Below are 12892 nucleotides of genomic sequence, written 5' to 3'. Positions count from 1 at the left end.
TGTTCTCTAAGTAATCTTTAGTTAATACACAAACACAGTGTATTTCCTTCGCCTTTCACTGTAGAGCTATATCCAAAACTGTATCTCTTTCAAGGCTGGTTCCAGACTGAGTATACATCATTTGCTTAGCAAAATCAGTAAGGCAATACACAGAGCAAATCGCGTTTTCCAAGTGCTGGTCATTCGTACTGAAACATAAGGGGGGTCATAACCACTCTCTCTCTCTCTCTCTCTATATATATATATATATATATATCACCAGGATTTCAATGGAAAAGACGACTGTTTACCGTCACATACAACCTTACAACTATCTTTCACACGGAAAGACAAAAACTCTTACTTTTACTTAGGTAAATTACACAGAACAAATAGGTAGCTGGTAATTTAACGATTTTCCTGACCAGCGTGTTGTATGGAAACTGCACATATATATATATACATCTGCATGCATTTTTGAAAAATTCCTTTATAACAATAAAAAGGTACAAAACGTTTGGTATGCATGCATATCACATTATGACAAATATACACTAACCGGCGGAACTTGGACGTTGATATTAGGCTCACTGGTTCGCTTCAGAAAAAGCCTGAGCTTGTTGTCTTTGATGGAGTCTCTCTTTTTAGGAGACGGTTCATGAGCAGACTGCTGTTGACGTTGTCCATATAAAATTTTGTGGAAAACCCTGGAGGCGAAAAAGATCGTTGATGAGATATATTTTGAGCCAGAATTCTTGTAAATAAAGTGCCATAACTTAAAATAATCTCAAACTAGATTAGTATTTTGGATTTTGTAAATAAAGTGCCATAAGTTAAAATAATCTCAAACTAGATTAGTATTTTGGATTTTGTAAATAAAGTGCCATAAGTTAAAATAATCTCAAACTAGATTAGTATTTTGGATTTTGTAAATAAAGTGCCATAAGTTACAATAATCTCAAATTATTTGTTTGTTTTTAATTAAGCACAAAGTTACACAATGGACTATCTGTGATCTGCCCACCACGAGTATCGAAACCCAGATTCTAACGTTGTAAGTCCGCAGACTAATCTCAAACTAAATGCATATTTTGTATTTGTAACTTAAGTGCCATAACTTATCATAATTACAAACTATATGCATATCTCCTATTTCTAAATACGGTGCCACATCTTATAATCTGAAACTAGAGGCTAATTTTATATTTTGTTTGCTTTAGTGCAAAGGTATACAATAGGCTATCTGTGCTCTCTAGTCACCACGGAGAACAGACCTACAGATTTTAGTCTTGTAAGTTCGGGAACTTACCACTGAACCACCGGGGACATAGTTCAGTATAACAGCTTAACTGAACTGAATCAGAAATTTCTCTAATGGTTTTAGATTGTTTTCAGTGTTTATTTCTGATGTTCGCGTTACGAGCTACACGAGAGCTATCTGCGCTAGCCGTCCCTAATTTTGAAGTGACAGACTAGAGGGAAGACGGCCAGTCAACACCACCCATCACCAACTCTCAGGATACTCTTGTCAGAGGAAATAGTGAAATTTGTCAGTCTCTCTTATAAACTAACACGGCACCAAAGTACGAAACGCGGTATTTTTTACGCTAAAGGAACGCAAACATCAAAGTTCAGCTACAAAGTACGGCACGTTAGCCATTTGGCTATGCACGGCCTAAATTTGAGTGAAGAAGTGGTTTTGTTATGAGGTATTCGATTTTATTGTAAAAATTATAGCAGTCCTGAACAAGTACATAATAACAACAGTTTGAAATTTGACGACTTTCAAAGAGATATATTTTTGTCATACAGATACTAGTAACCCTGGGAAATCGCTTCCTCTAAATTCAGAAGAAAATTCTTTGTTTTAAGAAAAATATGCAGGAAACAGTATTTTCTTGATAACTCTTGGTGAGTCACAATGGGTCACAAAGAAATATAACTCTTTCTCGGCTGTTTACCTACATTCAATTCGGTAGTGGTTGGACAAAGTACGGATTTATTCTTAATGAGTTTTATAGAGAATTGAAAGTGACACATTGTTATTCTTAATGTTACTCAACAGCTTATCTCTGTGTATATATATATACATATTTAACCGACATAGGGTTATCAAAAGTTATAAGAGGCGAAATCTCTAAAATCTAAAGTATCATCATCGTATGAATCACCACTTTGGGCATCAGTGTATTTAGCTCTGAAGTAATAATTGGACCTGAAGCATGACGTGATAATTATTTTGCTAGTTTGTCTATAATTGAACGAAGTGTTAAAAACTCAGAAGAAAATTTCCTTTGAAATCTTGAAAGAAATGAAGTACTATTTATTTTACAAACGGCTTTCTCTCATCAAATGTACATGTATGGATGTTTCAATATTCCGTGCGCACAAATTTAAAAAGCCAGAATTGAATAAGTAGAAGGTATATAAAGAATAGTTATGTAACATAAGAACTTGAAACAACCATAAAAAAATTAAATGGAAAAGTTACAAATCCTCAATTCACTTAGAACATTCCACCCTAAGCTGCTGGATGCTACTACAGCAGGGAAAGCGGATTGTACGTAAAAACTTCCACTTACTTCCGAGAATTAAGGTAGTCGATTTTGAACGTAGATGCAGCTAAGCGCTAAACCTAATGGTTCTAGAGGTTTTAAATATTGCACGTTAAACCTTTGAGACTGAATCCTTGCAGTTTTGTTGCCATGTTTTGGCGAAAACTAGTTTGAGCAATATATGTCGGTCTTTATATTCTTTTACTGCCAGTGACAAACGAATAGATTAACGTTAAATATATATATATATTTAATTTCAGAACGTGTATATATTTGGAAACACACCCACACTACCTTTTATCAATTTGAGAACATTTCAATGAGTGAGAAAGAATGTTAACTACGACTGTAGCGCCCAGTATGTCGTCATAAGCACTGCATAGTACATCTGTCATAAGCTGGCAAAGTCTTAAAGCATAATTACCATATCAAAGGTTAGGACTGGAGCTGATTACTATGAAGGATCGTTACTGCTTTACATAATGGAGATAAAGATGACTTCAAAGAGGCTTACAAATATAGCAACAGAAATTTATTCATGAGTATGCGCAACATATATATTTTACAAGAGCTGTACTTGAAGATTTCTTATCAATAAGATCAATTTTAGGTATCGCCTACTTGCTACGGGCTGCCAGGACAGCCTTCACAGCACAAACAGGTTCCCTCGTTTCTCCAACCAGAAAGGTGACATCACACAGCTCAGGCATGCTCGCTAGGAACTTCATGTCTTCAGCTAGTCCAGACTTGTTTTCAAACACAGAGTAATCGGATTCCTCGCTGCTTGTGAGATCGTCGGACATTATGAATGACCTGCGTTAGCCTTGTGAATCAAAACCCATATATAAGGAGAGGAATTTTCCGGTCTTACTACATAGAATAGAAATCTTATAAGCAATGGATTAGAGAGAACACCTCATAGATAATAGAAAATAAAATACAATACGTAAAATATAAAACGTAACAAACATCTGTTTTATTAAGACTAGGTATATAAAAATGGACAAAATTTAAAAATTTTTTAAACAATTAAAGCGTAATTACCATATCAAAGGTTAGGACTGGAGCTGATTTCTATGAAGGATCGTTACTGCTAAAGAGGTACAAAATATTAAGTTCTTCGTAAAGCTGAGAGTGAAAAACAAATAAAAAAAATCTGAATAATGAAATGTTGATGGCATCAGCACACATAACAAACAGATGGTTTCTAAAGATGGAATTTGATGGCGGTTTTCAAGCAGCTATTCAACATTACCGCCATCCTTTTTATTACTGTGTTCATCTTAATAATGGTATATTATGGATATTTGAGGATGCAGTTTTTCTAAACGAATTATCCGAACCTCTGATGCAATAGTATTCATCTTTCTCTTGAGGAATAGTTATTGTATTCTTTTAAAAAATAAGCATTTCAGAAAAGCCAGTAACCAACAGCCAACAGGAGTGATGGTTATGGATCATGGTAGTCAGGAATGGTGTAAATGGTGGTTGAGAAGCTGGTCCTCACCAAAAGTCTGCATGAGCAATGTCTATTCCAGGTGGTGAATATGGAGCAGAGCATCATCCTGCATAAATATGACATCATGAACATATCCTTGGAGTTCTGAACGTTTTGTATGACACGTGTACAATAACACACAATAACGTTCTCCAGTCACTTGTTATTAGCTCAGAGGTTCTTGTCCTTATAAAACAAACCACATGATGACCTTTGGGAATGCAAGGATTATTATTCCATAGCCCCTGGATTTCCAATGTCCTAGTTAACAAATCACGGGTATTCACGTGACCATGAGGAGGGAATTGGAACTCCTCTGTCAATGGGATGCTCCACAGTCAATTGTCACTAACAACAATTCATACCAAGAAGTAAAAAAAAAAAATAGCTTTTTGTGATTCGGAGTTGCGCACTTTCAACTTCCTGAACCCGCTGAATGATGTAGGAAAGCATAAGTAGGGTCATGTATACAGTTTTATGCACATTTAACCATGGTAAAATGACTCAGCGTGCTATATAACGAGCGCTATTTGCACCATGGATGAATCCTGCAGCATAGGTTTCGGTGGTGTATATCGTCTCTCAAACAATGTTCATTCATGTTTATGGATGCCCAGAATTTAAATAATCAGCTACAATCCATGTTTCCTGGAACTTTCTGAAAAATCTGCTGACGGCAACAGCTGTGCATGGCCCACATCCTGTATTGGTCTTATGATGTTATGCCTGGAATGCTGCCTCAATGTTGCAGTAATTTACATGGTCCAGCTGCAATAACATATTCGTTGTTACAAACTTTACAATGTGTTGTGCCTTCCATTGCTTGCAGCAGAAAAGCGGTTGTTTATTTAAAATTGTTTTGAATTTCGCGCAAATCTACACAAGGGCTATCTGCGCTAGCCGTCCCTAATTTGGAGTGAAAGACTGGAAGGAAGGCAACTAGTCATCACCACCCACCGCCAACTCTTGAGCTACTATTTTATCGAAGAATAGTTGGGTTGACCATCACATTATAACGCACCCATGGCTAAAAGGGCGAACATGTTTGGTGGGACGGGGATTCGAACCCGTGACCCTCAGTGTTTGTTCTATCCTAATTTATAAGTAACCTTATGCAGAGTCTCTTACAGTTATTGCCCCCCAGTGGTACAGCGGTATGTCTGCAGACTTACAACGCTAGAATCCGGGTTTCGATACCCGTGGTGGGCAGAGCACAGATAGCCCTTGTGTAGCTTTGTGCTTAATTACAAACAAACAAACTTACAGTTATTTACAGAAGCCAATGGAATGAACACTCTGCATGATCCCTGATTTATAACATAACGTTTTGGGACAACATAGGACCTATTGGTCCATCTCGGCTGTTCCGTCCTCTAAACTAAACTAAAACTATTAATAAATCAATTCTAAAAATCTTAAAGCTAGTCCTTATCGTTCATATACTTATCAAGTTTTCTCTTAAAATCACTTAAATTTACTGCCTCCACAACATCCGAAGACATTCCATTCCACAGGCCAACCACCCTGTTAGAAAAATAAAACTATCTTAGTTTAAGATGACTCCTACCCTACCAAAATTTATATTTGTGTCCCCTAGTCCTATTATTCTCACTGTTATGTATGAATAAAAATGACGCATCAACACTGTCAATTCCCTTTACAAACATAAACACTTCAATCGGACCCCCCCCAAACTCTTCGTTTTTCAAGAGAAAACAATTTGAGAGATTTCACCCCCCCCCCCAGGTACCATTCTATTAACCCTTCTCTGAACCCGTTCCAACAATTCAATGTCTATCCTTAGGTAAGGAGCCTAAGACTGAACACAATATCCCAAATGTGGCTTAACCAATGACTTATACAATAAAATTATAACCTCTCTAGGCTTTTTTTAATATTTCTGTAGATAGAACCTAAAATCATATTTGTCCTACCATTAGCAACATCACACTGCTTGGAATACTTTAGAGACTGATCAACTATTACATCAAGATTCCTTTCTTTCATGACACTGTTAAGATTATTCCCATACAAATTAATTTATAATTCAAATTATGATAACCCATATGCATTATCTTGCATTTATTATAATTAAAACCGATTTGCCCAACTCACTAAATGATCATGATATTTTTGTAAATCAGCAGCATCATCTTCACAGCTAGCAACACCCAAGACCTTAGTATCATTTGCAAAGTTAAGTAATATACTGACCATTTTTTCATCTATGTCATTGATGTAAATCAAAAAGAGCAAAAGTCCTAAGACTGTGCCCTGAGGTACGAAAAATATATTTCCTCGTATGTTACAAGGTTCGTCCTACAGGTACTTTCAATTACCCACACAGTCTTTCTAACTGCACACTAGAATAGCATTAAATGAATATTTCGAGGTAAAACTCTTACGCAAAAGAAATAATATTTATTATTCTGTGAATAATTAAACATAAGAACTTAATGATCCGCAAAGAACACTTCAATATCTAACTCACCATAACACCCAAGATGTTTTAAGCTCAAATCCATATAAAAAACTTCACAAAACAATTAACAAATAATCAGAATTTGGAGTATTATAGTAATTGCAAGGCAGAAGCACTATTATAAAGCAATATTAATAACTCATTATTTTTTGTTATGCAAATGAGATCTCTGATGATCAAACATGTAATCTAAAATCCATACGATTAGTCTTTCATTTCCTCCTATATATATATATATACAGAGGACTGAGTACATTATATTAAAACAATTTTGAAAATGCAAATCAGCAAATCACGTGACAATCACAGCCGATGTAAAGCCGCGTTGGAATGTAAAGTATCAGAACTATATTTTACATTGTTTGGCGTTGTGTAGTTAATGTTATGCCACCAAAAAGATTTATCGCTTTTTGGAAAGGGTATTTAACAGCCCTTTCTGATGCAAAATATTCATACATTGAGATCAAAATATATGTTCAAATTGAGAATTGAGAACTATCAAGATGAAAATATCCCTTTTTCTTAATGGCATTGGAAAGCAAAGAAATATGGATAAACTTGGGATACCAGTACCATCCAGAAAATGGCCTGCAATAAGTCATACCCCAATCATGTTAAGAAAAATGACGTCTTTTAACTTGGGAGAATCCACGATCACAAAATGCAGTGGTAAAAGCTGTTCACATACTCCAGGAAACAGTATACAACATAATGAAGAAGGGCCTTCATCTGGAAATACGACAGAAGTTACGTGAACACATTTTGCTTCCACAACATATAAGTTCAACAGTCGCATGCCTAAAGCAGCTAGAAAATGAAATGAATATTCACGCTATTACACATGAATACGTACCGGCCAAGTAGATGGATGCAGCGCGTTTGTACTTCTGTGCAATTAAACTGTTGAAACGGATTGAGGAAACATCTTCCTCACACTCTAGATGCATCATTGAAAGTCTACAGGTAGAAGGGGTGCGTTTTGAATATGACAGCCTTATGAAGAACCTTTTGCAATAAAATTACGCTGCAGGACTATTATCAAAATACACGGTTATCAGATAGACTGAGCATTCTCAAACATAGCGACATGAAATGTATAGGCGTGGTGAAGTTCCAAAATGAATACAATGTACTCAACCTCTTTATAGTAGTCTTACAAAACCTTATCATAGTTGTCACTTCGAAGTGGTTCGTAGGGTTCAAAATGCTTCATACTCTTAATGAACTATGGCTACACACCATAGAACACATTTGGACAAATCGAAGCTGCCCAATCATAGTTGGTTTCTTGGAATTGTCTATAAGCGCCATTAGAAGTATGTGAAATCAATTTCAAGCCAATGATATAGTTCCTTAGACATCTAGACAGGGAAGGCTGTTATCCACAATTGAATAAAACAGCAGTTGTTCGTTAATTCTGATTCATTTCAGTCAAAAGATACCTGTTTCAAGACTAAAAAATGTTTGCAGCCAAGGCTGGTTGCCTTGACAATATGTTGACAGTTATAAACACATGTCACAAGGCTAGTTCATGTGATAGATATCCATTTAGGTGTATTCTGATCTCAGTAAAGCATGAATCAAGTACAATGAACATGTTGTGGTTAGAATACTATTATTATACACTCTTTTAATTCTTGAAAATCTCCAAGGGACTAGATACAGAATGCAATGATAAAAATATAATATGCCTAGCACTAATGTCTAATGACAAATAAATTAATCATAAAATAGATAATTTGCAGTGTAAAGAAACACGTGATTAAAATTATTAGCAATTTTACTGTTGGAGAATATCATACAAATTACCGGTCAAGAGGTCATGCTTCATCAGCCTAGGCGTTCTTCACCATAACTACTGATAACGTTTACGTGATGTACGATATCAAAATGAAGCCAATAACTGAATAACTACAAAGAAAATTCATACACATATAGGAATTATATTATTAAAATCATTAGAAAGGAAAACTGAAAAGTTATTACGAGAAATATATAATTCGCAAAAACACATATATAAAAAAAATCAAAGAGGAAATTCAAGAAGACCATCATTTTTGTTTTGTGCAATAAGTAATAATGAAATTATGCGGTTAGCAGCTGAGTGTGTCTACCGTTTAATTTGTGGCTTTCAGCTATTTTGCTGTCAGCAGAGAGATACGTTGTATTTCAAAAAAAAAAAAAAAAAATCGACGTAGCAGTTTACAAGCCGACTCGTTAATGGTCGTTTGTGTTTTTAGCATCTCGAAGATATGATGGATTATGGCCAACATTTATCGCAGTTATACTTGTTACTACACACAAAACACAATAGTCTGTCTATACATCACTTTCTTGTGAGTGTATCCATCACTCAGTCCAGTCTTACATACAAAACACTCTCCACATGACATGCATTACGTGGGCAGAACGCTGATTTAACACGATATCACAGTTTTTGAATCCTTGATAATTTGACTTAAACTGCTATTTAAAAAGTATTAAGAAAAGAACACAGTCAGGGTCATGTTATTAAATGTAATGAACACTTTTAAGATGTTTGTTTGTTTATTTGTTATGAAATTCGCGCAAATTTAGCAGTGAAAGACTAGAGGGAAGGCAGACAGTCATCATTACCCACCGCCAACTCTTGGGCTATTCTTTTACTAACGAATGGTGGGATTGACCGTCACATTGTAACGCCCCCACGGCTGAAAGGGCGAACATGTTTGGTGGAACGAGGATTCGAACCCTCGACCCTCAGATTGCGATTCGAGTTCCCTAACCACCTGGCCATGCCGGCCCTTTTAAGGTGATATGATGAATATTTTTAGGGTTAAACCGATAGAAAATCCTGTAATGAAAACATTGGACCACGGTCCAGCAGAGTAGATGGAATGTTCCATAACAAAATTTTCCGAATCATACCTAGCAGGATAAACAGAGTTTTATATAATCAACTCTTTGGAACAGACCAAGTACACAAGAATTTGCGATGATGAACAATTCTGGATTTGGCTAAGTGCAGTAGTTAAAATGTTCTATATTATGCAACTTCAGGATTAGAATTAGTACAACAGATGGGATGTTCTGTGATGCATTTCAATACCAAATTTGACAAAAATAGACAGGGTATTGTATGAAGATGATTTCAGCGTCAAATCAGCACAGTAACTAAAATGTTATATAATGAACACTTTAGGTTCAGATTTAGTACAGTGAATAGAATGTTCTATAATAAACACTTCAGGATCAAACCCAACACAATAAATAGAATGTTAAGTAATGAGCATTTTAGATTCGATCTATAATAAATAATTCAGGGTTAAGTCCAGTACAGCAAATAGAATGTTGTGTAATGAATATTTTAGATTCAGATCCATTACAGTAAATAGAATATCCTATAATAAACACTTCAATATCAAACCCAGCACAGTAAATAGAATGTCATATAATGAGCACTTTGGGTTCAGATCCAGTACAGTAGATAGAAAGTTCGATAGTGAACACTTCAGGATCAAATTCAGCACAGTAAAGGGAATGTTATGTAATGAACACTTCAGGGTCAGGTCCAGTACAGAAGGTAAAAGGTTCTATTATGCACATAACAGGATCATGTTTAATATAGTACATAAAAATGTCCCATGGTCAGATTTAGCACAGTGAATGAAAATGTACTGTAATGGGTTTTGTTGGATGATCCAGAACAATAAATGAAAATGTTCTATATATATATATATATATATATATATGAGCTCTGTGACTTTAGATACATCGCGGTAGATGAAAATGTTCTATAATGATTTATATAGGATGAGATATACCTCAGTAAATTAATATGTTCTATAATGAATTATATAAGATCAGATGTAGCACTGGAAATCAAAATGTTCTATAATGATGTATATGGGATGAGATGTACCTCAGTAAATTGATATGTCCTATAATGAATTCTATAAGATCAGATGTAGCACTGGAAATCAAAATGTTCTATAATGATGTATATGGGATGAGATGTACCTCAGTAAATTGATATGTCCTATAATGAATTCTATAAGATCAGATGTAGCACTGGAAATCAAAATGTTCTATAATGAATTATGTAGAATGAGATGTACCTTAGTAAATAACATTGTTCTAAAATGAGTTCTATAACATCATATACAGCATAATAAATGAAATTTTTTTATAATGAGTTCTGTAAGATCAGGTGTAGCATAATAAATTGAAATGTTTTATAACAAGTTTTATAGGATGATCCAAAACAGTAGATGAAAATGTTTTACATATATGAGTTCTGTTAGATCAGATACATTACAATATATTAAACTACATACAAAATTATGTTCATGATTATTTCAGGGTCTGAAGCCACATGACAATCAGAATTTTACTTGCGAACTCACCAGAATCGAAACGTGCAAGGTAGTCAAGTTTGAATCCTAAACAATAGAATTTCTATTAGGATCATCTCAAGCACGCACAGAACTGAAACTTACTTAATGTCAAGTTAAATCTGGAAGAGAAAACAGAAAAAAGACAAATAATATGCAGTCTTAATATTGTTTAAAACGTAACAAAAGTCGTTAATAACGTGGCTATAAATTTAACTACATATCTGAATTTGGAACTGGTCATCTGAGGTACTTGTATGTTCATTCATGTTAGATTAGCCGATTAGGCTAATAGTAGTATTAGGGAATTATAGACTTTTGGTATGTCTGCTCGTTTTTCTCTACGCTAATTGGGTTGTTTGACAAATTATAGACTGGTAATACGTCAATGGATATTTTCGGATGCAATCCGTTTATTCATTCTTATTTTACCCCTTTCAGCTTAGCCATGCAGTTTGGTCGCATGGTTGATTAGGCTGTTACTATAAAAGTAACTGAATGTATTCTTTAACCACGTTTTGTTTCTTCTAATCATACGACTATATTCAAAATCTCACTTAAAAAAGTCTTTAATAGATCAATATTGATACTTTTGTTGCCAAGCTTAACAGCAGAACTTCGCCACGTAACACAGTATGTTGACGTCCAAAACCCAAATAGTATCATGATCCATGGATGACCCTTGCTTGAATTGAGAGAATAAATGAAACAACCAGAACCTTAACAAAAACGAGTGACATCATAGAGACCTTAATTTGTCGCTTGAAAAGAGGGGTTAAATGAAACAACCAGAACCTTAACAAACACAAGTGATAGAATAAAGACTCTAATTCTCACCATAAATTGAGGAATGAAATGAACCAACCAGCACTTTAACAAAAACGAGCAACAACATAGAGATATTAATCTGTCGCTTGAAAAGAGGGGTTAAATGAAACAATCAGAACCTTAACACAAGTAAGTGGAACAGGGTGAACCTAATTACTCGACTGATGAGTGATTAATCGGAAAGAAATTTTTCCATTCATAGGCCTCCTAAAGACGTGTTCTTGTAAATAAAAACTAATTCCTTTCTGTATGTTTGTGAGGCAGTCAAGTATCACTTTTAAGTACCAGACAGATACATTAAGATAATATAAATAAGTTTAAAATGTTACTGAGATAAGCAAAAGAAGATATAAGTGTATTGTTTCTCAAACACAGTGCACTTAAGACTAACAAGTTATGTTTAGTTACCAATTAGATCTATTTGTTTCCTAAATAACGTTAATAATAGAAGTTTCGACTGTTTGAATCCAAAATTATACATATAGGTAATTTCGTAACTTATAGATATTATTTACAACGTAAAGACGAGTAAAGTATATATCTTTGAACATTAAGACAGTTAGATTTATAGCTCTATGTGAGAATAACCAGTTGGTCAAGGTCAATCAGTCAATTGAAGGAGTATAATATTTAATATAAGATAGTTAAAATCAGAATTTTGCTCACATTCAATTAACTTTGAGTTCGTGCGTGCAGATGATGAAGTCTTAAATTTCAAAACGTAGAAAATTTTATAAATTCACGTTTTTGATTATCATGCAAGTCGAGGACAAGCTTAGCTTATCTTGTAAATTCACTCTTTTTGACTATCATGGGAGTCGAGGGCAACCTTATTTTATCTCGTAAATTCACACTTTTTGTCTGTTATGATAACAAAGGGTAACCTTAGTTTATCTTGTAAATTCACGCTTTTTGATTATCATGAGAGTCAAGAACAACGTTACTTTATATTTGTTATGCTATTTGATGGTAAACTGATATAATTTTACTAGAAAGTTCAGTTAGCTTTCATGAGATGCAATTTTCTCTACCGTTAATTAAACGGCTATTTTCTCCCCTGTATAGCTTACTCCACCTTATAGTGGTACAGCTATGTACAAAAACATATTGCAGGCTATTAAAGACTTAACATTAACGGCAAATATAATTCGTCTGCTTAATTACTAAAAGCTAGCTG

At 34.6% G+C, this 12892-nt stretch overlaps 1 protein-coding gene across 1 annotated transcript in view; it reads right to left on the bottom strand.

The window, feature by feature from the left end:
• LOC111087605 (serine-enriched protein-like) overlaps nucleotides 1–12892 on the bottom strand; it is a gene marked incomplete at its 3' end in the record, with an annotated part of 36189 nt that overhangs the window by 1585 nt on the left and 21712 nt on the right. The window contains exons 2-3 of the mRNA XM_022394810.1: nucleotides 3156–3404; nucleotides 539–686 (exon numbers count right to left, since the gene is read on the bottom strand). Coding sequence (XP_022250518.1) covers nucleotides 539–686; nucleotides 3156–3337 — 330 coding nt within the window. The remainder of the gene's footprint in view (nucleotides 1–538; nucleotides 687–3155; nucleotides 3405–12892) is intronic.

The sequence above is a fragment of the Limulus polyphemus genome, unplaced genomic scaffold, assembly GCF_000517525.1.
Source record: "Limulus polyphemus unplaced genomic scaffold, Limulus_polyphemus-2.1.2 Scaffold2361, whole genome shotgun sequence".
NCBI lineage: Eukaryota > Metazoa > Arthropoda > Merostomata > Xiphosura > Limulidae > Limulus > Limulus polyphemus.
This window is presented reverse-complemented; position numbering and strand designations above follow the sequence as displayed.